General features: G+C 40.5%; 1 protein-coding gene across 1 annotated transcript in view; it reads left to right on the top strand.

Annotated features, from left to right (window-relative positions):
- The first annotated feature begins 21,157 nt into the window (after positions 1–21,157).
- The window catches only part of TMEM132C (transmembrane protein 132C), a 201,316-nt gene continuing 194,477 nt past the window's right edge, over positions 21,158–27,996 (top strand). Inside the window, exon 1 of the mRNA XM_071572328.1 lies at positions 21,158–21,521. Within this exon, the coding sequence (XP_071428429.1) occupies positions 21,476–21,521 (46 nt within the window). The 5' untranslated portion in view covers positions 21,158–21,475. The remainder of the gene's footprint in view (positions 21,522–27,996) is intronic.

Below are 27,996 nucleotides of genomic sequence, written 5' to 3'. Positions count from 1 at the left end.
GCCAGTTCTGCAGCTTTTGGAATTCATTCTGGTTGCTGGACATATTATTCTGAATCACACCAAGTGATTCAGAGCCAGGGGATTCTGGCTGAGCAGAAAGGTCTCTTTCAGTAAGCTTCAGATCCAAACCTGTATCCCAGCTTCCCTTAAATTCATTGGAATTTGAAGTCAGGAATTTAATCTGGGCTCCTAGGCCATCCCTCCAGTTATGCAGAGTTCTGTCCCTAATTAGTACAATTATTGTTGGCTGGGTATTCAGCTTCCAAAACTGAAAGCAACCCAGCTGACCATGAGCATTCCTCCAAAAGCAAACTGCCATATCAGCAGGGCATCAAAAGCAGCAAGAGCATCTACACCAGCACCATCTGGTGTCTCTCGGTGGTTTTATCGCTATGGTAAGTGTTGCAGATAAAGAAGTTAACACACAGACATTAGCACCATATGAAACAGTCCTGTCCTGTCATTTCCACTACTCTGTCCCAACTCCCACAAAGAATAAATGATGCCATTTATCTCCTTTCCTGTGATCTCACAGTTGTCCACATCCAGTGAGTTTAGGGTTTGCTTTGCTTTCAAAAAGAGGCTGATTTACATGGGTTTGCCTGCAAACAAACTTGGGCTGCATGAGAAAAATTAGGAAACTGTGCAACTGCTGTGCAAATCAGTCTACTAAGTTGAGCAGGTTTTTGATCAGTCTGTCCCAGGTACACCTGGCAAAGTTGCCTGTCCCCCACCCTGGTGCTTGGCTATTTCCCAGAGGTACACCTGCAGCCCTTGAGCTCTCAGAGGACAAAGAAATATTTTCCTCAAAGGATGCACATCTGAAATGCAGCAGGTCTTAGCAAACTGGACATTAGACAACACTAAAGAAATAATTCTTCAGTTCCCAGGCAGACAATGACCTTGGAAAAGTGAGTTTAGTACTTTACATCTCTACTTGCTACAGGATTCTGCTTTATTGTGTGTAGTATCCCATCTAATGGGGACTGGCCTTTACACATATATGGGCAACAGCTTTATTTCTCTCTAAATGAGTGTCTCCTGTGCCTGAACTCTCAGGGAATGCTGTTCTTGAAATTAATCTTGAATGCTCTAATTAGAATGGTAGCGGTTACAGAATTCTCTAATGGCTACTTTGAAGAAACAATTACTGTCTTTATTATGATAACCCTCCAGATGAGATACTACAGTTGACAAAAGATTATTAAACAAGTTATTATTCAGTCACTGACTCACCCAGGCAGTAGCCTGTGCATGTAGTGATGAAGGCCAACATGCCAGCACTTAAGTGTGGTGATACAGGCCTCGACTTTTTAATGCTTTTTGGACAGTAGAATATTGCAAAATATTGGGGTTTTTTTAGTAAATCAGCGGTAATTCAACTATAATTAGATCTTGTAAGAACGTATAAGGTGCAATTAGCATACAGAATTGTAAACCTTTTGTTTCATTTATCTCAGAAATTACCATAGAAGGTCAGAAACTAAGACAATGGGCATTATTTGCCAGAGTAAAGAATTGAGTTATTTCAATTTGTGTCTCTTTATAGCCAAAGTCATCAGTCAATCAGAAATGTGACTGTAGGATAAACTGATAAAATCTGAAAGTAACAATTGGAAGGAAAAATTAAATCCTGGCTTATCCCACTGAAAGAAGTGCTATTTGGGCTAAAATAATTTTTATTTCTACAACCCTTGGATTGTATCTACTCACAAAATATCTTGGCAAGAAAAGCATTGCCTGAATGTAAAGATATTATCATGAGAATACCTATAACCATTTTGCTCAGTTCTTCTCTCTAGGGGTAACTGCCTGAATAAGTGAGTAGTCATTGAAATTTTGAATTAATTTTGTGTATTATGACTTCACTGGATAGTTCATCTTCCTCTGCTATGGATAACACAAAGATTCTTTCTAAAAAGACAGTGCCCCAAGTTTTCTAATCAGATTCTTATACCCTGGTGACTCTGCAGAGCATTTTCTAATAGAATTGAGGCACAGGCTACAGACCTAAAATAGAACAGGCTATTAAAAATGCTATCTCTACGGAAGCCTATAACAACAATACTAAAACAATTCCTCGATAGAGAAGAACTCACTTGGAAAAAAGATGGATTAAGAGTCACTGCCACTCACAAAAGGCTTCCAGTGAGAGACAATGATCTATAGAAGGAAGGTCTTGTATCAAGGAAAACAGCTGCATCTATAATGGCATTATTCAGTATATTCGACAACAGCTTTTAAAAATCATCTAATAATGACTGAATCACTGATGATTGTTTTATCTGATCTCAGATTGGCTGTATAATTATAATAGTTATACTTGGAATTTTCTAAATAGGTTACATATGAGCAAAGCCTAAAAGGATGCAAGTAATAACATAAAAAGGCTAAAAAGTGATTTTCCGCATTTTGATGTCCTTCAGTGCTCTTTTCTTTCACTTGAGCCATGTGCTGTGTTGGCAAGTTTCCATCCAAGTGCTGGATGGTATCAACAGACTGTTCTGGATTCTCAGAAAGAGAACATGGAGAGAGCAGCTGCTTATTTCATCTGGTATTGTCAGGGCATTATTGTGTATCGACACCATAAGGTTGCGGTTTAGTATGTGCTGCTGTCAGTGCTAAACTGGAAAGAACTCTGGATCCCCTGTAAGGTATTTTGGTAGCACAAAGTGAGGGGGTTTTCTGCACTGAGTTCCTCACAGTGCCACAGTTCATCTCTGTAAATTGATAAAGTAAACAGTTCTCCAGAGAGACTTCTTTCTTCTTCCAATAACACCATTTGCCTCTTTCTAGTCGAAGATATGTGTGAAATAACAAAGCTTGGCTGAAATGGCCCACTGAATACTCACCTCCTTGTTGTATTCACTGATCCTTCCATTGTCATCATCCAGCCTTTGGGGAGATGCTCACAATAATCTTTTACCTTCACCTATGTCTCAGTTACCTTAAAATATGCAGTGAATGCGAGAGAAAAATCCCCATGAAAAACGTTAAGCAGCTTGGAGAAATAAGGTGCATGTGCCCAACAATCCCCACCCTGCAAGTGTTGGGCTGTCACCAGCCCTCACTACAGAACAGTTTCTCATTCACAGAAGGTCTGCTTTGAAATTCATAGCCTACTTTGGTCCTTTGCTATTAGAGAGCCTCACCACGGTTATTGAATGCTGTCCCTTGGCAAGGTTATGTCCTTACAGTGGTGTCAAGCCCAGGGTACTTAGTTTCCTGAGCAGCAATTTGGATGTTTGCCCTTGTGTAGCTGGGTAACAGTTCCTGGGTAACCACCAGGATTACTTCAATATGTTCAGCTGGAGCTTAGTTACCAAAGGAGTTCTGCTAAAAGGCTAATTAAAAAGTTCCAAACCACACTTACTTGATAGCAAAATACTGTTTGTTCATTAATTCAAAGAAATAAAGATTGCAGGCCCAGGTGTTAATGCAAAAAAATAATGGTTCTTTTATATGCATGTTCCCAATCTAAACTTCCACACTGTCCAATTTACATAAATCCAGATTAGTCTCTCTCAGGAGGAATGGCTACATTGCTTGCAGCTCATTCTTCCTGTCTGTGAGTCTTCCCAGCCTGTCAGCTCCATAAGTGACACATTCTGGGAAGCCTCTCTTGGCTCACCCAAAGCTCACTCCCTTTTCTAGTTCTTTGAGGTTTTAGGCTTCTTTGATCCCCCACTTAGCCTTGGGAAGAGTCCCCACTGCAGCCTGGATGGAGCCAGCTCATTAGCTTTTCTCCAAGTGATGACCCAGCCATTATCAGCTGAGCTACTTTGAAGCCACATATCTGAAGTTATTCTTATCTGTGTCACTGTCTTACATTTCCTCTTTGCTCCTTGACAACCTTGGGACAGTTTGTTTTAACTCTCTCCCTGCCAGCAGGAAGCAATATTGGATTGAACAGGGAAACATTTATAACAGGAATGAGAAATGTATTCCTGATGAGAAAAACCTGTCTTCCTTCTTTCCAACACCTGTTTCAACTTTCCCCTGTTATTATGAAATCAGATGGGTAAGAGGGAGTGCTTAAGGATTTCCACTGGGTCTGATCTAACACACATGTGTGCAGAGGAGCTGGAAGACCACAGTGAGACCTTTTATTTTCTTTTCTCTGCACACTCATATGTACGATCAGATTCTGTGGTCCTTCTTGAGATATTGGAAGATTCTTATAAAGTCATAATCACATACAAATCAGCAATTAGAAAATTTCCTCCAACTATCCCAACAGTTCTGTTAAATAAGCAATTCTACTGAGCCCTTTTCTTGGATTCAGTTGTTAAAATTGTGTGCAGTCCTTTCTCAGACAACCTTCTCACACTGGAAAACTAAGCAGGTCATCTAAACAGCCACAGAGAACACTGGTATAGAAAGAACCAAGATAAAGACCATGTTTTAAAAGATCTGAGCCTTATTTCTCTCCTTAAAATCCACTATAAAACTCACAAAAATTCCATGGAAGAAAATCTAAGAAAATACTCAGTTAGTCTGAAAATACCATCTGAAATCTCTAAGCAACTACAGCAATTTGCAATGTTACCTTTAGGTGTGAAGAAGGCATTAGTGTATCTATTGCAAGACATGATATTTTGTCCTTGTTGCTCTTCTAGATAATTTCATTACAAAAGCCATGAGTTAATTTCACAGATTAGGTCTGATTAAAATTAAATATGAGCCAGATGGTTTGTAAACATTTTAAAAGTATAAGTTATTGACAAAAAAAAGTGCAAAAGTCACAGGTAGGCAGTGCTCCTATCAATGAAGTTGGAGACAGGAGACTGTGGAAGTTTGGAATGAGGTCTTCTTTGTAACAGAAATTTAAATGAACAATGTCTAATGATGAAAAATAACTTCACCAAGAGTTAATCATTCATTCTCCCACAGCTGAAATTCATTTGAGTTTTGGGGGTAAAATACAAAAGGGCTAAATCTCTCCCGCATTGAGAATAATGCTATTAGTGAAACAATCTCAAAACATTACATTAAGTTTGGAACTTGGCATGAATGGATTAAACATGTTCCTTCTTTGATGAATGTGTCCTTCCTTCTACATCAGGCTGGGACAGGAGGCTGAGTGAATGGCAAATTAGTGCCATCATCATGGTGGCTGGTCATGAAAAAAATGGCTCTGTGACTTCACCAATTTACTTTTCACTACAGTTTGAGTTTATCACACCATTTTACTTCTGACCTGTTCTCTCCCCTCTGTGTTTAAGCATGTTAGTTATGCAAGAACTGCCTGAAACTTCTACAGTGGTTGAACTCAACATTCAAGACTCTCTCTGGGTCTAGGTAAAGGCAACAGAATATTGACTTTCCACAGGGAATATCTCCAGCAGAACATCTCTCTTACAGAGATATCTTCTGAGATAAAACAGTGATTTATTTTACTATCTGAGGAAAGGGAAATCACCAGGATTTTAACTAGAGCACTACCTCAACTTCCTATCCTTGGCCTCCAAAACAAGATAACTACTCTGCAAGTAGTTATCTTTCTTCTCCAAAATAGCTTTTCCAGGCTTGCTGGCATTCTCCCTACACCTACCTGATAACTCTTCTCAGCTGAGCTTCCATCTATTGCAATGCTTTTGTTCTGAGATTGTATCAGAAATCCATGAGGGATTGGCAAATTACAGGGCTAAACTTTGTTACAGTAGGTAGCCAAAATGTCTCCCTGCTTTCACCAGGCACCTAAATAACTTCTGTTCTATTCTCCACTGGTTTTGGGACAAGTATGAACTTTGATTAAAGGGCTAATTGCTATTTGCAGGTAATATCTACAGAAAATTTTACATTAATGGTATACAAATACATTCCTAGATCCAGCAGGTGATATAAACCAACAATTTTTCACAGATTTCTCTCGTCCATGATTGGAAAGGAAGAGGGCTAGAATAGCTTGAATGTGACATTTGGTTATTTTGCTTGATACACTACAAGAATATACTTAACTGTTGTCATGGTGGTAGTTATATAAGGCCCTGCAGAAAAGAAAATAGAACATGAGCCATACAAGCATTTCCAAAGTGCAAACATTGAAATAGCAGCTTCTGTTTAGTTTGTAGTTTTTTCTCACCTCCTCACTTCAGTTACAGTTCTCCCACATTTAATTAGCTCCCTCCAACTGGAGGCCACATCACATCATACTTAATGCATGGTCTGGATCAGGTGTTTTACCTCTAGCTCTACCTCCAGCAAGTACATCCTTGTTTTAATTATGGATAACACTGTTGCAGTAACAGAGGAATGTAGAGTCCCTGAGAAACCCAATTTTTCATAATTCAGAACACAATTTTAAACACAAGGCTAGAAATAACCAGTATCCAAACCCCTGGTTTTAAATGACTAAAAGGCTTCAGTGAAACGCCAATGGGAATGAGATAATATTTGCAACTCACAACCATCACCTCTGATGTTTTCTCCGATGTGTTAATGGCTCAGGCAATTTAATTTACATACAAAAGCACAAAGTGGAAAGCAGTTTCCTTCGAACACCTGTGGTACTCTTTCTGGGTATACTAAGTTTTATTGCAAGTGCTTCAAATGAAGATATATGAGGAATGTACAAGTAGGAGTTCATTAAATTCTTTTACTAAATACTCAAAAATTGTGTTTAAAGTTTTCATGTTCAAAGAGATCCGACTTTCATCTTCTAAGTCTCTAAAGAAGACTGCGGGAGAAAAGGTTCAAATAATGTACCTTTCCTTTTCTTTAACTTGAAGGACAGTAAAAATCCTTCCAGACAAATCTTCTTTCCCTTCTTTTTTCTACAGAAAAAAAAAAAAGGCATGTTTTATCCCACTTTCTTCTTAAACTCTTTCACACCTACCAGGAGATATCTGTATTTCATCAACATGTGGTCTCCTAATGAAAAAATACTGACTATATCTAACTGATTTCCATAACAACTAAAAACCCATCAAATTAAATAAACACTGATTTGGGAAATGCTGATGTCCGAGGAGTTCACACTTGGAACTGTTTTTCCGGGGTTCTGCACATGAACTCATTTTATTGAAAAGACAGAGGTACTTACACCCATTACCTGTGTCAACTGTTCTACACAAGGAAAGAACTAGAATGTTTGAGAGACTCCTTGATGGAACCCCCAGACTGCTGTGCATCAATCAGAGGACAACTCTGACTGGCCAAGACAGTGCCACAAAGTGCTACTGATAGCTGAGAACTCAATGCTGGTGCAAGGGTGAATAATTACACCAGTAAGAGTAACAGCAGATGTTGCTGTTGGATTTGCCTGAGTCCCCACTAACTGACAGACACGTGAACATCTTGGAAAGGGCTTATTCACCTCTTCAACAGCCTTTTTTATATTAGAATGACATCAAGTCACAGTAAATAGAAAATCCAACACTCAGTGAATTCTCCAAAGTGTAACTCCAGCAGTTGCATCATTGCCATGACACGTCACACACCATTTGTTTAAAAAGTAGGAACAAAAAACCCCATAGGAACAGAGTAAGTTTTGCAACTTGACCTGTTGCTTAGAATTCCATCAAAAGAAATTTTGAAACAATATAAGCCCATACTCTTTGTCTGATCTTTTAACATATATTTATAAGTAGATAAACTAATTTCAAGATAAACTAATTGAGAAAAGCTTTAAATCTCATGTCAAGTGGCTGAAGGCTCCTAAAGGAGCTGGGCCTAGAAGATGGTATGGGTCTATTAATAAATATCAAGGACATTATTTGCAGCTTTGTTAAATACTTCCATTAGCTGAAAGTGTAATATTTTGCAGTGAGAAGGGTGTTACCTTTTAGTTGTATGGGAACAATAATAAATTCATCCCCTTCTAACAGGGTTTATCAGGTAATGATGGTACTTTAATAAATAACAATGAGGTCTTTATTCAACAGTACATAAAACATAACTAGAATTTTGTTTAATGACTCATAACAGTAATTCCTTATTTTGCTGCCTTTTTTTTTTTCTTTTTGGCAATTCCCTGACCTATTGTCCCTGGTATCCATAAGATACTTATGTGTAATCCTTAAGAAGTGAGATTTATCATCATGTCTTTGAAGTACAAAGGATCACAAGCCTCTTTCCTGATGGCTAAGACATATTTTTCAAGCCAGTGCACAATTTTTAAGTGTTTCTTTTCTTGTTCACACACCACCAATGTCATTACTCTGCACACAATAATTCACCAGTGCTCCCCATCTGTGGACAGCTGTAGGATTGGAGCACAAGGCAAGGGAGATCTCTAAGCTTGTACTTTCAGTGACTTGCCTGAGCTGTTGGCTTCTGAGCTCTCAGTATGCTGTGAACTAAATAACTGTGCTCTGCCTGATACCTCAGACATTATCCATGTCTCTGCCAATTACTGACTTTTTTAAAAACTAATTTCTGTATTAGAAAATTAGATGTCTTGTCTAGAGTGACTGGAAACTTCATGTAATACCAATACTGCAATATCTCCAAAGCATTTCCTAGTGAATAATCACTTGCAGAAAGGCTTCCAGAGAGAATACAGAGGTCAGCAAGACTTTCTGTCTATCTGGAATTATCTGGGAATATCAGTTTTCCAGGAAACTGGTTCAAGGTGCAGGTAGTACCATGAAAGAAAAGATTTTTTTGACTGTGATGAACTTTAGGCAAATACTGCTGACCAAGAAAGAGTGTCCACACTAGAAAAATCACACTCAGAAACTGCCAGTAAAGGTACCAGGCTTAAAAAGCAAGAACTGAAGGAAGAGTGTATTTGCTTCATCTGGAAGAGATCCTCCCACTTCTAGAGGAGCTGACGTTGATTAAAGCACATTTTGCCAAAAATGCTGCTATACCAACATGAAGAGGACAACTCAACACACCCAGTACTGAGGCTGGGAAAGAAAGGGAGCAGCAAGCAAAAGGTTTCTGGGTATTTGTTCTCCACAAACCAATGACAGCTTTGGCTTTTGAAAAAGGGGAAAGGATGGACATGTAGTGTTACCAGTCCCATTTTCTCTAGAGCTTGTGAGAGGAATCCAATCTGAGCTTGCTGCTGCTCTCGCTAGTGGAAGATACAAAGGGAAAAAGTAGTAAGATGGGCATCTAGAGTGACATTTTGAAATCACTGTTCTTATGTTCTCTGATTGCTGAATTCTTCTGGCCTCCCTGCAGCTGTAGTTCTGCATGAAAGCAGCTAAGCTGCAGTGTTGTGAGCGGAGGTTTAACAAATAATAGCCTGGAATTTATTTATTTCCATCTGCAAATTTATACATCTTGCTATTCAAATTTGCATAATGAAAAGTATATTAGAATCCAGATGCTCATCGAATTCCCTCTGTTGGAGGGATGAATTTTGATGCCTCAGTTACAGACCTGATCTGCTGTGTTTGAAAGTCAATGAAAACTCTTCCATCCCTTCAGTGAACTCTGTCCACGACATTTCAGTGGTTTTCAGTTCTTGTCAAACAATATTCCCCATTTCATTATTTCAAGACTTTTCTTCAGCAATCACTGCTTTTCTAAAAGGTCTGAGCAAACAATCTGTGATCCAGCAGTGATGAGAACAGCATACAAGAAGGCATTTCCAGTCCAAAACTAGTAAACAATCATAATCTCACATTCCCCAAGAACAACACAACATGTTTTCAGACCTCCACTCATCTTAGGTCCAAAGGGCAACCCAGGTTATTGGCTTTTTGCACTTAGAAACAGGACCAGGTTTCCAATCAGTTTTATCTGACATACTAGGTGGTCTTGTAGAAGGTGTTTTACTTTCCTGCTTCTTACATTTTTTATTTAGGCTGTATTCTCAACTTGCTAACTGCCAGCTGAAGTGGAACCTCAGTCTTGGTCAGGACCATTAATCACAGTATAAGACAAAAAGATATGTTAGTAAAATTTAATAATATTTTCACCGTACTTGCGCACACAGTGTAGATCTTAACCTATTAATAATCTCATTTTCTTAGATCCCAAACCTGCATCTTTAAGAGTGGAAATGTATCAGTATAAAGATTTCAAATAATTTCTTAATGCAATGATGAAATTGTTTTTGTCCTTTTCCTCAGCAGCCAAAGACTATCATGATTCACTCAATTTTTAATGAAGTCTAACACCACATCAAAAAGATAGTTAATATTACAATGGAAGCTTTGTTTTTACTTATTCCCATTGTAGCAGAACACCAGCACCAGTAGTTTCAGTCTCTGACACACTCCAGGGGCAAGAGCTCTTTGGATTTGTTCTTGCTGACTTTCAGTTACAGGTTTTATTCTTAAGGCACCTTTACAAACTCTATCGGGATGCGAGACCATGTCAGTATTTACTAATGTCACACACTCATGCTTCAGGTTATAGTTCAGACATTTGGCACATCTACCCTTCTTTTACCCTTTTTTGAGTCCTTTATCTTCTAATTTGCTAAACCTACAGTCTTTTACCCCAGAGATTACAGCAAGTGTTCACATGACCACAACAGCTCAGTGTGGCTGAACAAAAATGGTCCTTGCACATAATTTGGTTGTAGTATGAAAATCATAGCATGGAAACTTTGGTAATTGGTGCTCCAAAATAACTCTTAAAACTGCAGATTTGGACCATTTTATTCTCTTTGCATTTTTCCAGTTAATACATGAAAGAAGATTTTGTAACCTCCCTCATAAGGCATAAGCTTTCTAAAATCCCAGTCTTGGGACACAAATCAGAAGTTGTTTCAGATCTAACATTTGAGAAATCGGTGATATTTTTGCACAGCCCTTTGTAAAAACATTTTGGTAGCTGTTCCAGCCTGTGTTTTACTTTTCACTGTGTTAGCCCCAAACTCCTCTTCTTGGAACAATATCACATCCTGCTTTTGTAACATACTGTATATTCTGCAGGGCTGTAAAAGATTACCAGAATTATTAGAGAAGCTCTTCCTCATTTGAATTCCCTCAGCCAGAAAATAGTATTTGTTCAACAAAGTAATGAATTTTAATATAATAAAACAACATTTGCTCATCTTTTTACTAATGGCTGCTCCTTCCTCCATGAGAGAAAACAACTGTATATGGAAAATACAAGCAAGCCTCAAGCTGCTTGAAACAAGTCTCTCGGCATCAGAAGATGAGTGGTGCTTTTACAGCTCCCATTCTTTCCGTGGAGCTGTACGACAGGGCCCTCTGCCGAGCGAGTGCTGCAGGAATGGCACGAACAGCCGGGCAGTGACACCACCCTCCCGTCAGTGCTCGCCGCGGAGCTGCAGAATTGCCGGGTTAGGTTTTCACTGCGCCTTAAAGACCTTTTTGGGAGCAAGAGGCAAGTGGGCATTATTTCCCACTCACTCTGCGCTCCTAACAGGGTCAGACAGATCGCCTAACCTTGTCAGGTGGCAAAGCCATCTGGCTCGAGCTGGGGCTGATCTGATTTCTGTTTCATAAACTAAACTCCCCAGTCCCTTGAAAGAGAGACAATGGGCTTTTCAATGGCCTGAGCTCTTTCACCCTTTGTTGCTCTGTTTAAATAATATATGTCTCTTTGGTCTTGTGGCAGGAATGCTTGACCTTGTAAATGTGACCATTCACAGTGCTCTGTAGTGCTGGAATGTGCTTTCATAATACTCGAAGGCTTCTTTATATTATCTAAGGCAAATGTTTGTTTATGAAAGTTGAAGTAAAACATTCACATGATCAAAAGAGAAATGAATAGGCACCTGGAATGTACAGTAAAAAGATCCCTCCTAAGAGGAAACTTCTCTTGTTTCAGCTACTGCTCTGAGTCCATTTAGGACAGATGAAAACATTTCTCTAACTTAAATTTGAAATCAGAAAAAGACCCGGAACCACACAAAAAAATCACAACTAATATCCTAACTAAATTGCTCTCCTGTATTTGTGGACTGCTGATATACAGCTGCCAACAGTTATATTAGTCCATTATTAGAGTAGCAGAAAGGACTCTGGTGACCTTTCCTTGTGCCCTGGGGTACAGTTCCACAGTGCTGCTGGGGCACCTCACAACCTGCTGTACCTGAAAGGGACAGACCTGCTACTTCTTCCCTTTTCCTCTGCTTCTGTTTTCTCATCTGCTCACAGCTGTCTCCCTTGCACTGGCTATGGTGCTGTTTTGGAATCTTCACTGAACTGGTCTAATTTGTCAGACAAGCAGAAAATTATTTGCATTTTCTTTATCAGTTTTTTATTTCCTTCTGCTCATGAAAGCTGAACCATTTTAGTGGAGGGCCACTAAACACCAGCCTCAGTGGACGGGAACCAGGAGGAACACTGAGTGAGGAGGTAAAGAAAAGCAGTGGAGCTGCTACAAAATATGGTGGGAAACAAAGACGTGGAATGTAAGTCTTGCTGATCTGCAAGATGTCAGGAGAGGAGACAGTGACTGCTGCAACTGCAAGCATGAGTCAACCCTTCTGCTCCCTCTCCCACCGCTCACCCAGCCTGAGGTTTCCTCCTGCTGCAGCCACAGCCAGACAGCATAAACCAGAGCAAGTGGCAGGGCTGGGGTCTTTTGCTGCACCCCCAGCAACCAGCAATCTGTTGCTGAAGACAGTTCCCTGTTCAGTGAAAATCTGTGGTTTTCCTTTTCCACTTTAAAGTATTGCTCTGTGTGGTCCCTGAGTCAATGCTCCAAAATTCTTCCTCTCTCTTTCTACTCCTTCACCTTATTTTTCTCCAGTTACAGCCAATTAAAAGCATGACTTAGAAGAAAGTCCTTAATGACTGTGATTTACCTTTGACATTCAAGAATTAAACAACAATGTCTATGTGGGCCCTATTAAACCATCAATTAGAAGACTTAAAATTTGCAGAATGGATCTCAGAATCACAGAATGGTTTGGCTTGGAAAGGACCTTAAATATCATCTCATTCAGCACCTTCCACTTGACCAGGTTGACCAAAGGCCTGTTTAACTTGGCCTTGAACACTCCCTGGGGCATCCACAACTTCTCTGGGCAACCTGTGTCAGTGCCTCACCACTCTCACAGTAAATAATTTCTTCCTAATATCCATTCCAAACCTACTCACTGTTAGTTTGAATCCATTCCCTCTTATCCTGTCATTACAGGGTCAATCTATTTCTCTCTGGGCATCTTTGAGTTCGTTTTCTACCCGTTACTGCTGGCAAAGATGTTCAAAACAGCAGTAGGCATTGACAGCACAGTTCTGTGAAGAGCCTTCTGCCTGGATCTGCTCAATCTAAATAAAACACATCACTTCAGGAAATCGAGCTGCCTCTTGTAACCACAAAGTCTGGTGTATCTGCTGCTAAGGAGGGAAGCACAGATAGACTTACACACCCCCTCAGGAGTTCCTGTGGATCTCAAGGGGTGCTATAAGTGTATGTCATCGCTCTGGGGATGTCAGAGGCCGCCAAACTCTGGTCTTTAGACCACAAACACTTAATGGGAACACAATAAATAGTCTGCGGCTCATCTGTAGAGTCATATTGCCTTTCATTTTTAATCAAAATTCTCATTATGGTAACGGAGATGGTGGTTTCTGCAAGAAATGTTCAGGGGCTGACTGTTGTCCAACAACCTACTTCTCTAAAGCTTCTTGCCTTAAATTCATCCCTCACTTTAACATCCTCCACTCAATGCCAGTTATACCTATGGAATTGGGACACTTGGAAATCAAAATACATCCAGGTTCTTTCTGTGTCTGCCCTCATATTCAGGTAAATTAGTCTGGAGGCATATTTATTGAGAGCTCAGCATGGGCAGTTACCACTCTTTTCTTTTTCTTCTCCTCCTCATAATGTGTACCTTGGTCATTTTCAGATTCATGAAAATAATGGCCTGGACTAGTTTCTTAGTACTTTCCCAGTTCTGTTTGTTTGTGATGTTGGTTTTTTTTGTGTTTTGGGGTTTTTTTATTGTTTTTTTTTTCTTTAAGCTGCCCAAACACAGGCACGAGTCAGCATTCTTTTTTATTAAACAGACAGCTGTATCTAAAGTGCCATTAAAATGTTTGTTGCAAATTTCTTTCATTTGATTGGGAAAAAAATAAAAACAGAAGTAACGCCTAAGTTCCTACTCCCTGCTAGATTACTATTCATTGTTAACTAGGACTATTTAATTGCATCTTCAGCAATTTACAACAGTTATTGGCCACAGCAATCAAACAGCTCCTAAAGCGATTTGAAGTATTACACTCTTGTAAGACCCTATTTGTTTTGCAACGTTTTCTTTATAAACTAATATGCATTAGTTTGGAACATTATCCCCATCAGCCTTGGGGACTGTTGAAAAGCAGTAGTTATATGAAAGATTGAATTTCAGCATTTCAGGTCCTATTATGCTGGGTAATTAAATGAGAACCTCTGCTAATTGTGCTGCATCAAAGCCTGACAATGCCTAGGAAGAAGCGGCGCGTTCCATTCATTAAGCAAGGATAATATGCTTGTTATGACCGACTAATCCATCACGCTCGGGGAGCGGCGCGGAGGGTTTGGCTGTGCCGCTGCAACCAACGGGACGCGGCGATTCCAGAGGGGGCACCGCGCGTCGCTCGGCACCAGGGGGCGCTGCGGGCACTGCCAACCCATCCCGGGAGCATCCCGTTATCCCAACCCTCGGGATACAACACGGTCAGAGCAACCCCGCGCGAAATGAGCCTTCGAAGAGATGTGTCCCCGCTGCCGGCCGGCGCCTCTCCCTCCGTCGCGGCTGTCCCAGGATACAGGAATAATATGACAATCCCAGGCGCGCTCACAGCAGACTGAGGGTGCTGAAACGCAACTGCAGGGACCGGTAATTGTAACCACGTGTTCAAAGCAAGGGTTGAACTCTAGCCCAGTGTCAAGGGGTTCGCCCGGATTAGCCATTTATCCGCTTTGAAGTAGGTATCCTTTTTCAGGATGCAGCCTGCAACAGATGTGGCTTGAGTGTTTCAAAGCGTTTTGAGCAATTCCAAATGTGTGGTGGGAAAGTGGCAAGCACCTTTGCAACAGATATTTGACAGAATTTTTGTTTAAGTTAGTAAGTACATGTGCAGACAACGAGTTGTCCTAAAACTGGAAGCAAGTCAGCACATGGTGTTTTTCTTAGGGATGGTCCTCCCTTGTGGTTCCCTTCCAACTCAGCATATTCTGTGATTCTCTGATTTATTTTTCTTTATGCAAATAAATGTAAACCAAGGAGTAAAAGGGATCAGAAATACTTGTGGATTAATTTTTCCAAGGATTATTTATATATGTAAATGCTGCAAAATATACACATGAAAAATGCTATATAAGACACAGACATTATTGGTTTGGAGACTTGTATTGCAATAGAATCTACAGCTCATAATCAGTCCAGCATGGTCCTTTTCAAGAGTATGTAGTCCCAGGTTATAATACTTGGATAGAACAAGGAAACAAAGAGAAGAATCATTGCAGATGAGAAAAAAAAATACTGCCAGGCATTTCAGTGTATTTGCTGCATAAAAACAAACATTTAACAGTTTCTGTCACATTTCATGTCCTCAAATGATGAAGTTATATTGGTGTTTTATGTCTCTGCAAGCTAGTAGTCCCAAATATTACTGGTTATTGAGTATTTTCTACAAGTGTGGATGTCTTGAAATCTGATCATTATAATATAGTTATCACAGTTTTGAAATGAAAACAATTAAGGAACATGGCATCATTAATTATGTATCAATAATGGGCCAATCATTATGTATCAATTATGTATCAATAATCAATACCAGACCACTGGTATTGGTTTATAGAATAGGTACCAGATTTGTGGATACTCAAAAATGTAGACTGGCTAAAAAAAACTGGGAGAAATTCAGAGGAGAAAAGTATATCAAAGATATTGATACAATTGTTGGCTTGGGAATTCCCTGAGCTTCAAATATTCCCAGCCTGGGAAAGAATCATCTCTGCACACTTTTTCTCAGATACTCTTCCCAAGGCACCCAGTTTTGGCCACTGCCAGAAACAGACCAGGTGACCCTTTGGTCTGACCCAATGCAGCTTCTACTACTTTAGACATCCTTGGCACATTGAGGAAAGAGATCAGTTCCTCAAAAAATTTCCCATGTTGAAAATTTTGGAAGAGCTTTTGCATGCACATAATTATTTTTTATGTAAGTACAGAGGTTAAATTTGTATCTAGCTCATGGCATGACTTTTCTAAAGCTGATGTGTGAGGTGAAGCCTTTGCAACCAGAAATTCAAGTGTTGAAAAGATTCACAGATCCAGATATGCTTTGTATCAAATGCCCCATTTTAAGGGATATGTCCATTGCCTTCCTGGACCTGTTTCCAAGAAGCTTCTCATTGATAAATTTGGCAAATGAGAAAGTTACAGGAAAGATACTTCTAAACTTACTTTACTAAACTTAGTGTGAATAGAATTAGACAATAAATACCTAAAACTATGTTAGCCACATGGCGTTTTGTCTCCATTGCTACCAAAGTTTACTTCATTTTGGGAGTAATGTCAAATGGCATGATGGAAGGCCACAAATTTAATCCCTTTTATATCAGTGATTTGACTATTTAGTGGTTTTGTGTACACTCATTTGCTTTTTGAGGAGTGGTCTTCTGTTCAAAAAGCCATCTCTTCAGATCTAAAGCTGAAGGGTATTCATCATGTCACCCCAAACTTTTGATACGTGAAATAGGTACATATTGTGCAGTAGGAAAGATCACAGCCAGGTGAACCGGTTCCTTTTACTAATAATGGTATCTTGTGATCCCAAGTCCGTGTTAAAAACATCTGTCAACCCAAGAGATGACAATGCCAGGCACTGTGGTAGAAAAACACATTTGAGATGTACTGAAGATAAGCCCAGGCAATGCTGTCTGTATGCAGCACGAATGACTAACTGTGAGAGATACAAGTTATATCTCTATTACAAGGAGAGATGCTGACACTGAAGTATAATAAAATCATTTTAAATGGCAATACTCCTAACAGCAAAAGAAAGCACAGAAGACAGAAGAGAGATGATAATGCACCCAGGTACAAGGATGGGATAAAACTGAATATTTTAAAAAACCTGCACTCTATTCCTTTATGAAACTTCAGATCTCTGGCACAATTTGGGATGCACCCTCTCCCCTTCTTTCCACTGGAGTCCTGTATACATGGGACAATATAGAATGCAAATTCTGTATGGACACTGAGTTTAACTGGAGAGTTGTATTATTCTGAATAGTTACAAATGAGTGAGCAGAGGGGCTCACATTAAATATGAGAAGTATTTACTCACCTAGTCCTATTAATTTAAATACATAGAATGTATATGGTAGCTTTTCCCTCTGTGTCCATACACAAACTACTTGGGATCATTAGCCCATTATACCTACAGGGACATTGAGGGACAGAGTAGGTGACTTAAGGTCACACTGAAAGACAGAGTTGTTTGTATGATGTAGTGCCCTGATAATAATATATGGCAAACTAAACCTAAGAACAAGTTACATGTGCCTTTGAGTAACAGACATAGTGCCAAATGATCACACCCAAACCCACTCACGTGTGGAGGACAGTCCTTGGTTTTGGCTCAATTACAGAGTAGTGGTTAAAGATTACTTTTCATTACACAGGGATTAAAATCAAAATTACAGACTGCAATGTCTATTATACTCAAGTATGTCATGAGTGCTAAACTGCTGCAACATCACAACCCCAACACCTGTTCTACCAGGTTATTCCTTCTGATACACTTTTGCTTCCAGTCCAGTCTTAGTGTTGGTTGACAAGTTTTTGATTTTGTTTTGATATTGAAAGTCTACATAGCACAAAATTTTTTTCATTTCCCCCCTTAAATCCCCACATTTTCCTGTTAAGAAAAAGGTAAAATCTTGTACTTCAAATCTTTTCCATTTTATGATGAACATTATACATCCCAGGCACAGTATAAGACAATTTTATAGCTTTTGCATTGCCTTACAAAAAATAGCAATTTGGGTAGCTGTAAGTACCTATTGCAACACTCAATCACCTACAAAAAATGTTATATGATCATTTTTTCACCTGAGAAACATTTGTGAGATATATCAGATGCACAGAACTTCTGCATGGGTGCAACAGATGCATCAACAAAATACAAATTGTACACAACACCTCCGTGTCAGGTTTGGAGAGTTCCACCAGCAATTGCTGGCTGCACATGGAAATAGGAGCTTTGATTTGATGGATTTTTCTTTCTGTTTTCATTTTTTAGCACTGGGTCAGTGAATTGGCATGTGACTTCAGCATTGTGGGTGGCAAAATATGAAGAGGGGACTGTGAAAGACCTCAAAGGTTCCATTTTCAGCCTCAAGTGCATTATATGGTACACATGAAAATTATTGGAGGCTGACTGACCCTAAGAAGTCAACTTTGGCTCATTCCCACTCCCCCTGCTTCTCAGCATGTTCTTTATTTCTTTACACTTAGTGCAGGGAATATGCCATGTGTTAGACTGAAAATTTTGGGGTTACCCTTTTGAAATCCTTATGAGAGCCCATAAGGATTTCAAAACTTACCCTCCTGTGATTCCTGCAGAGAAACAAAGTTGTTTAACCACACTAAAAGTATCTGTTAATAAAATATGTGCTACAAGTCAAACACAAAAAATATTTTGTGACAAAATCTATGGAAAATTAAGTTACACGCTATTCAAAATTAAGATCATGCTATTCATTTACTATATTCAGGACAAATGCCTTGAAATATCATTACTAAACAAAAATCCCTAACCAATTCCCCTTGCTCACTTGAGTAACCCTTGGACAAGGTAAGAACTGGACTTGGGGATGAAATTTCCATAAACTTCAGTGTGAACAGAATCAAACTCTTAGGACCAAATTCATCTCTGTTCATCTTCTATAGTTGTGCAAACTACCCTTAAGGTCAACTGGCTAACTGAGGAGCAGCATAATAATCACCATGAATGAAATGTCAGAATCTTACTTTAAAAGTACAAACCCACTCTGGAGCCATAAACCATCACAAAAATCCAAACAGATTCAGAATTACAAATACTTTAACATATGCAGAATGCCTTTGCTTACATGTTTAGAGACGTATTTTGGACCGTATCAAAGGCAAGTAATGACATTTTCTGTATTATTTCATCCCAGTGTTACAGTTTCCTTTCCTCTCCCCTGCCTTCAGACACATTTCTCTGTTTTAGTGCTTGATGTTAATTGTGCTGTTGCATAAGCTGTTCATAGCAACCCATACATTTCATTATAAATGCATTAAGAAATAAATTATCTGGGTTCTTTGAATTGAAGTGTGGTTTGTGTACTTACCACCTTTGGTTCCCTTTGAAAATGCAAGTCTAAACAAATCATCTCAGGCAGAGCTTGTATGGAAAATTCTGGTACTGAATTACTGTATCTGAAAGAAATCAAATTTCACAGGAGTCATAATTGTAGCCAAATTTATTCTGTCCAGGGTCCTTTACCATTTTCATCACCTTGTTATCTGACTTACACCTCTTACCCATAAAAATCTCAGCCAATGGGTTCAATATGCAACTTCCAAAACTTTCTTCAGAGCATGTTATGCAAATACATGTACACAACAGTTTGAACTTGGTAAACAGAACTTCTCTACTGTCAGTATTTCTGAATAATCTCATGTTTCGTCATCATACTGAAATTTTCTTCATAATTCAAAGGAGTCTGATGCTGATAGTTTATGAATGATGATAGGATTGGCTTTTGGTCCCTTAGTAAAAGTTGCCTTAGAAAGAAATAGCATTTCTTGTCACTGTCTCTGCTTTCTCTTATAAAGGAGATGAATTGTCTACATTATCTCCAGATTCAAGTGCAGGACATAAATGTCTGACAGCTGCTGTGTTTTACTGTTGACTGCTGGATTCTTATATTTAAACTAATCTAACAAGTATTTGTAGTGTCTGGCAAGATCTACAATCAAGCAGAAGAGACTAAAGCTGTTACACATTTTTCAATGAGTTTTTCACCAAGAAATGCTTCTTTACAGTCGTGTGAAAAAAAATATGTTAGAATTTCAACCATTCTGCTTTTTCCACATTTGAATGAGCTGCTACTGACAACAAAATAATGTAAGCCACGACAGTACAAAGTGCACTCCTGACAAAGTTCTCTGCTCTTCCTACTTGGAAATCTCTTTTCTAAGGTACCCTTTCTTGACATGGCTTATCTGATTGGGAATAATGTCTTGCATCAACAATAGGCTTTTAAGAATCAGCCAATATATGTTTTTCTCATTTTATTTAGGGCAATATCTATTGATAATCTTTGACACCTGCTTCATGAACTGACTACAGAGAGAGAGAGAACCTCACTGATTTTGGTTGATTAGCCAGTTGCTGAGGACTGGCTGTACCTGCCTGAAAGATCAGACTCCCCATTTCTCAGGATAAAAGCAGCAGATTGTAAAATAAGCCACCATTTTAAGGTGCTGCTTTGTCATAGAGTGGTGTTGTTTCCCTGCTTAGGTGATTCCTGCACTCTTAGACTAAAATATTTCAAATATTCTCTACTTCTTACTAACCTGCCCCTTGCTTGCTACGTGGCTCAGCTGCAGTAAATATTGTTAAAAGTATGTTTACTGTTAGGACACAAATATTTACACTTTTGCCACAAGAAGGAGGAAGAGACACCAGCTGAAGTTATCCAGGATACCCAAGGGGAAAGCATCAGACTACATGAATATGGATGAAAACGCTGCCTGTGAATTATGTTTAGAAGACGCAACTGAAAATGTGGCACAAAAAGGCAAACCAAGAGGCTGAGGAGGCGATGCCAGGGCCGACCTGGGTGAAATCCAGGTAGGCCAACCTGGTTGGCCGGGGGTTGCCCCTCTCTGGAGGGAAACGCGCACAGCGAAGTCCCGTGTTTGACAGGGCTCTTTTCTTTAGGTTTACTCTTTTTACCGAGCGTTGCTTTACAGCAGGGCTGGGGGAAGCAGGAGCGCCGGGCCGGGCCAACGATGTGGGGAGGAACCTCTCGCCTCCCTGCCTTGTCCGCTCGGCAGAAGCCCCTCATACCTTCGTGCCCCGGCGCTCCCAGCCGGTGTCACCTCGCCCGGCTCCTCCCGCGGGGCCGGGGCCGCGTCCCGCTCCATCGCTCCCTCTGTGCCCGTCTCCGCACGCCCCCCGAGGGTGGGGCTCGGCGGTGCCCCCTCCCTCCATCCCTCCCTCCCTGCCTTGGCTGAGGCAAAAGTGTCTGAGCGCGGCGCGGCCGCGGCCCCTCAGCGAGGCGGGGAGGCGGCGGAGGGCGCTCGGGGCCAGCGGGGCAGCGCAGCCGGACGAGCGGCCGCGGGGACGCGCCAGCCCCCGCACCTCCGCCGCCCTTGGAAAAGTTTTGCCCGGGGAGCGCTCAGCGGTGCCGGGGCACCCTCGGCCATGGGCGCTGCCCGGGGGTAGCGCGGGCGGCGGGGCCGGCACGGCGGGGCCGGGCGGCGCTGCGGGGCGCGGGCTGCGGGCGGAGCGCGGCGATGGCGCGGGCGGCTGGAGCGCAGCGCTAACGGCGGCGGCGGAGGAGCCCCCCGGGCCGCGCCGGGACCTGCCCCGGGACCTGCCCGCGGCCCCTCGGCATGGCGGGGGCTGCCAGGCTGCTGCTCGGAGCGCTGCTCTGCGGAGGTAAGCGGGGGTTCGGCGGGGAAGGGGGGCGGCCGCGGCTCGCAGCGGAGCGGAGGCACCAGTTGATCGCGCACGGGCTGCGGCGGCTCCAACTCCTTCCCGAGCGAAGTGTCTTGTTGCCCGCCGTGCGAACTGAAATACCCTTTCCTCCTCTTTCCCCGTGCCTTTTCCTTTAAATGCTGCCGCTGTTCCCTCTGTTGTTTTAACATTTCGCTGCCCCCCCGCCCTCAATTCTCTCTCCGCTGTTCATTTTAATGGTGGGAAACGATGCAAGCTTCCATTTGACTAACATGGGAAGCAGGGAAAGTTTCCTTTCTCCCTTCCTGAACGACGATGATCTTACAAACGCATCTTAATTACTGCGTCTTGTTAAAGGAGCTTCTCTGTGGGAAGGGATGTCCCAGCATGGAACGGAATTTGGGGAACAGTGAAAGCTCTAAGAGCAGAACAGTTACAGTGTTCAGGAATAGCCTCCTTTAAATGATACTGGAGTTGTGCGCTGGTAGCTCGAGAGCCTGGATAGAAGCCCTGTCACCAGGTGCTTGTTATCTTGATTAAAGGGACAGTGAGCAGCCAGGTTTGGCTTAGCCAGAGAGGTCGTTTGAATGATCTGCTGTTTTTTCTTATGCCTGAACTTCTATGATCAGAGAGTCCCTTTGACAAAGGCAAATCTCTGAAGTGATTCAGGGATGCAAATAGTGCATGATCCCAATAGGGGTTTCTGTGCAGAACAGTAGGTGACTGCTGTGTCTCAGTGCTTCTTGTTTTCTTGCTCAGACCACGATGGCTGTGGATGTGTTATTGAAATAAGCCCTTCTCCCCCTTTTAGGGGAGGGGGGGGCGTGGTGGTGGAAACTTATTAAGCTATCTGTAATTCCTGCTGTTGTTGCCATTCCTAGGAATAAAAAAATAATTTTGCTTTTTATCCTGCTGGTATTAGTGGTGCTCTTTGACTGCCGTAAGAAGATTACTCCTAAAAGGCTCTTCATTGTTTAGTTTGGTCCAGTCCTGCCAACCTCTCTCCCAGGGTAGTTGATTGTAGAGGCAGCCGTGAGAGATACGGAAGTATCTCAAGAGTGAAGCAAGAGCGGAATCAGTAGCAATTCATAAAGGGACTTTTCCCACCCCAGTCGGCAGGGAAAACAAAATACTTGGCAGAAAATTGCCTGGCCTCTTAATGCCGGTCATTTTAATGTACATTAAAATCAATGGACATCCTGGTGACTTCACATGCTCTGAAAGTGCTGATGTGAAAAATCCAAAATACAGGTTACTGTTTTGATTGCTGTAGCCTGGAGGTGAGAATTATATCAGCTTCGTGCTCATCTTCAGAGGTTGCAGGGGATTAAGGTTTGTAAAGAGAGTCTGTCATTTTCTGGGGCAGCTTTGACAGTCACAAATGCATCCTCTCCAATAAGCGTTTGCATTAGACTTAATATATGAGTTTGGCACCAATATTTGAATGTTTTCTTTCTGAAAATGTCAGTAGAAGAGAAATAGGAGGTTAGGCTGCTTTTTAAAGGTGGGAGAAAGTGCTACAGTGAGAGTTCATAAACAACCCAACCTCCTTAACCTGTTTCTCCCATCTGGAACCTGGGTCAGCACTGACTGCCCCACTTGAAGTCAGGAGTGGTGCCCCTGCCAGCAGCTGCTGCTGGGGGCTTTGGGGCTGTGCTCTGTGAGAATAAAAGAGAAAATATTACTTTCCTTCAGGGAAGAAAAGCAGAGCTTCTGAGCAGGGAATCTGCCTCTCAGCGTTGCTGGGCACTGTATGATATAGAAAAGAGCCAGTTAATTAAACTTATTTAATAAGGTGTTTGTATAGTTTCCTTGTGAGGCCTTAATGAGCATTTCATTTGCGCTCCCCTCCAGTATTTGCACTGTCTTTGTTGATGTTTGAGGATAGTGATTGTTCTTGAGAGCTGAAGTCCAACTAAATGAAAGTCACTTTATAGCTCGAAAGTGAAAACGTTTGTAAATGTGCTGAGAAACCTACTGTTATAGACAAGTTGTCGTTTGCTATTTAAAAAGCTATATTTACTTCTCTAAACTCATTAGCATCTCCTATCAGGCTTGAATTTCTAAGAAAATTCTCCTGATCCTGTTGCCTTAGGCGTCAGTGTGCCATTATGCTGGGGTTATTATCTGGCCAATAATGTTAATTCATTCAAACTGAAGCAAGAAGCTTGGCATTTAATTTAAGCCATGCCTCTAGTCAGACCAGGATGTATAAAAGTCAGTGTGCAAAAGTGCTCTTGCATTTAGGTACAAGCACATGTTTTACATACCAATTATTGGATGCCTGTTCCCTGGTGGAGTGTATGTGTGTGAAATCGTATTTACATAAGTAAATCCCAAGTGTATATATATTCCTTTCAGGAAATGACCTCTTTTCAGCAAAGTGCTAATGCATGTGCTTAAGCCTCTTTATAGCCTATAGGAGGTATTCACGAGCTTGAAGTAAGATTTATTTATTTATTTTAATCGCTTGAATCGGAGAATAAATGTGAACACAAATGTACAGATTTACTTTACTGTACAATGCATAGATAACTGGGAACTCTCAGTTTCTCACTAGCTGTGAACTAGAAGAAGAATCATAGAAATTAGAAGTATAGGACCCAGTAAGCCCTAAAAAATGTTTAAGGATGCACAGCTAGAGGATGGATTCCTTTGCACAAAGAATATATATGTGCAAGGAACTACCGAACAGGAGCAGATGTGAAAGAGGCATAAAGTTACCAGAATGTTGGGTACTGAAGTAGTGTTTGAACAGAAATGCCAACACAGCTGTTCATCCATAGGTTGGTACAGCACCTGCCATGGTTCTGTTCTTCTTTATACTGTCCTTGTTTTAATTACACTGCAGTGGAAACTGAGGCTCTTCATTTTGAATATTGTTTCATTCTAATTTTAAATTAATCAAGCAGTGAGGGGGGTTTTATATCTTATTTTGAAAGTTCGGTAGCCTGGCATACCCTACTGTTATGGAAAACTTCCTAAATTTTCATTTTTTTTCTTAATTTCATCATGTTAGTGCTAGCTAGGAACACAGCAGGAACTTGCATTATGCTAAATTATAGCTGCATGGAGTTTTTATTAGTGGCTAATCTCTCTTCTGGATGTAACACTTTCAAAATGGTGATAGTGCTATTAATATTCCAATTTAGTTTGTTTTCATATTTGGTAGTAGATCCTAAAGTTTATTAGGCACTGTACTTACCTTGTAAAATACCCAGCAGTTGTATTACAACTGGTCATTCAAGCATGTGTCTAAATGCCTGACTTTGGGATATAAAATGTCATCCCTTTAATCACTTTTCTAATGCATCAATATGTCTGACTCTTGAACTAAATATCTGTATGAGATAAAATAATAAACAGCAAAACGTTATACTTAAAAGCCAAATATTAGTAAGTATTGATAAACTGTATTTATTGAGATGAAAGGAGGAAGATTTTATTGTGAATTGGGATTTAGTTCTGTGTTTTCTGTTTCAACTCTACTGACAAAGCTTTCCAGCATCACTGGAAAGGGGACTTGTAAGGAGTAGCCTGAAACTCTATGAATGATGGCAAATTTGCCTGAAGTGTTGGAATACAAACTTTCTTAGGTAGAGTTTTCAAGGTAATGCCCCTTTGCAGTAAATCTCTCAGCTGTTGTTTGTAACTGTGCTTAAGGTCATGCCTTTTTAGGGCAGTCAAGATGCAAAGAAGTAAATGAAAGTCTGAAATCTTCAGAGCGTGATCACACCATCAAAGAGGTGTCAAGAGATTTTCTGTGCTGAATCACGATTTTCTTCAAGGCTTTGGTAAACTCTTTAATTTACTCATAAGCTGGATGCAAGTTTGTGCTGCCACTCAGATTTTGGCAGTAGTTCACATCTGGCAGGCTCCACTAGATGGGTCCCAGCTATTCTGAGAGAGACAAAAAGCATATTGTGGTAAAAGATGTGAAGTGGCAACAAGTTGAGAAAACTTTAGCCTGTAAAGACAGTAATCTAAAAGCATCTTCTAATAGGGATGTTAAAAAGTTAAACTGAGCATCTAAGAGAAAGTGGATGTTTGTTGTGGGTGGTTTAATACTTGTCTGTCAGTTTGAAGAGGCATTTACTGTACAGTAGGGAGATCTGGTACCAAAGAGGGCAGTGAAAGGAAGGCTGTGAAGCAGGAACTGGACCTGCTCTCTGCTCTCAGGAATACCACTGTCTTGCTGCTTGTTAGTCATTTCCTTCTTTGTCTCTTATCCACTGTGATTGGTGAAAGACTTGATCCCAGTTTGGCCACTTTGTCCAGTGGGACCTTTTTGATTTGTTTAGTATCTAAACACCACAGGAATACAAATACAGGTAGTATTTTTGATGCAATAAGGTGTTTGGCTGAAATTTGACTTGTCTGTCCTTCATAGTCATTAGCAATAACTTTCTGGCCAGAAAAGTTGTTTTTGTCTAGTTCAAACTCTTGTCCTGACTTGCTCTTCGAGGCCTGAGTCCTTTAGATTTTATTCAGCCTTCCTTGCAGACTCAGTACCCTGGCAAAACAGTTTCACAGTGTTCAGCTCTTCAAGCAGTTGTACTGTTTTGTGTTCTGTGGACTGGCTCAGGCTCTAGTGACAGATGTGACCCCTTTGAAACAGGCACGGACAAATGGTGCATTGAAAGTTCATTGCTTCTGCAGTCTCCTCACTTAGAGGTATCTGGTAAAAGCCTGTGGATGCATCTAGCTTTGGAAAGAATTTCAGTCCAGTAGTGCTTGTGTCTGTTTTAGTTAGCAAATGGAAATACACTCTCTTTATCTATTTGTTCACATTTTTTTGGGTCAATACACAGCCTCAGGTCACCATTTTTCTTTTCCACTGTATCTAATGAAATGACCCAGTGAGTCTACTCTTCTGTTTTCTTTGCTAGTCTAAAGCATATTAATCTGTTGAGCCCGAATCCCATATACAAAGTGTCATCCTCATCACTGACATTACTGGCATCTTTGCAGCACTGGTTAATTAAGAGACCTTTTCTTTAGGGAAGTACATTTTGACTAAGTGGTTCTTTGCCATTACATTTAAGAAATGTGCTAATGTCTTACTGTTGCATCACTGACATCTTGGGTCAGTAACTTTGTGCTCGGAGACAGCATTTTCTGGCACTTTTTTTGCTTGAATAACAGAGATCATGATAATCATAGTTCCACTGTCATTATCAAAAGCCTTCTCTTACAACTGCAGTTTTAGCAGCTTGACAGATGTAAACATCTAGGCAAGTCCTCCTTAAGTGGACACTTCTATTCTGTTCTGCTGTAAGAATTTAACCTGATTTTGCCATCCACTTGAGTTACACGTGCCATTTGTAAAGTCAAACTTCTTTTTGTTAGATGTTTCTTCTCACATTATATTTTCATGTTGTTCTACAATTGTTATGAAGCTTCTGTAAGTTGTAGAAGTGCAATGTGAAATTTTAAATATTTTTATCATAATGACATTATTGGCTGTTGCTGCAAAAATTTCCACCTTCAGTGCTTTTAGTTGTATATTTCTTTTTAACACCAGGAATCACCAACTTGCTATAAGGGGAGACTGGAAGTGACTTGCCCTTTTCAATACCATGAAGCAAACACTAAGCCCCAAAAGGGTGCTTAGGAATTTGACATTTCTGTGAAAACTTTGAAGGTAACTAAGAAGGTAAAGTCAGGGAAAGTTGCTTCTTTATGAAAGAAAAGACTTTGAAAAAAGTGTTATGCTTTAGGATGAAAAAAACCCAACTTAATAGTCTCCTGAGCACATTTAAAAGTCAGCTTCTCTGTGCCCAAGGAGGAAATCTTAAGTAAATAAAAGGTAAGCTGATATCCCCTGATGCTGATGCAACAGAGGGGCTGGGCCACGAGATTCTGCTCGTTAACTGCAATGAGCACGCAGAGTGCAGATGGTGGAATTCATCCACCAGTACATTAATGTTGTATTACTTCGTTAACTGCTGTATTTTTCTACTTGATAACATTTTTCAGCTGGGCAGTTTTTGATTGAAAATATTTTTGAAACTGATATAGTTTACAAAACAATTTACTTTTGAAATTGGACTTGCATCCAAAATTTATTTAGATGATTCTGTATTTGTGGTGAAGTTAACTATTTCACATAAAGTTATCATTTTGACTTGTAGTGGATGTATTCAGATACAAACTGATAATAGCATGGCTACTATAGAGCACACTGATAGTCTTTTTCTGTAATATTGGTTTGATATTACAGAAATGAACTAACTGGAGTGAAAAGATTTGTCATTCCAAATGAATTTTGAAAAGCATTATAGCTTTATGTAACCACTTAATTGTTTGCTTCTGATTAAGAATGAAAGTTAACTTGAAAATGTTATGTTTCTGTCCTTGGGAAATTCCATTTTCCAACCAGCTGTATTGCCTGAGGGTGCTGCTCCTTACCAGCTTGAGCCAATGTAAATTGATGCTACCAGGTTTCTGCCCACTC

This window comes from Pithys albifrons, chromosome 17 (assembly GCF_047495875.1).
Source record: "Pithys albifrons albifrons isolate INPA30051 chromosome 17, PitAlb_v1, whole genome shotgun sequence".
NCBI lineage: Eukaryota > Metazoa > Chordata > Aves > Passeriformes > Thamnophilidae > Pithys > Pithys albifrons.
This window is presented reverse-complemented; position numbering and strand designations above follow the sequence as displayed.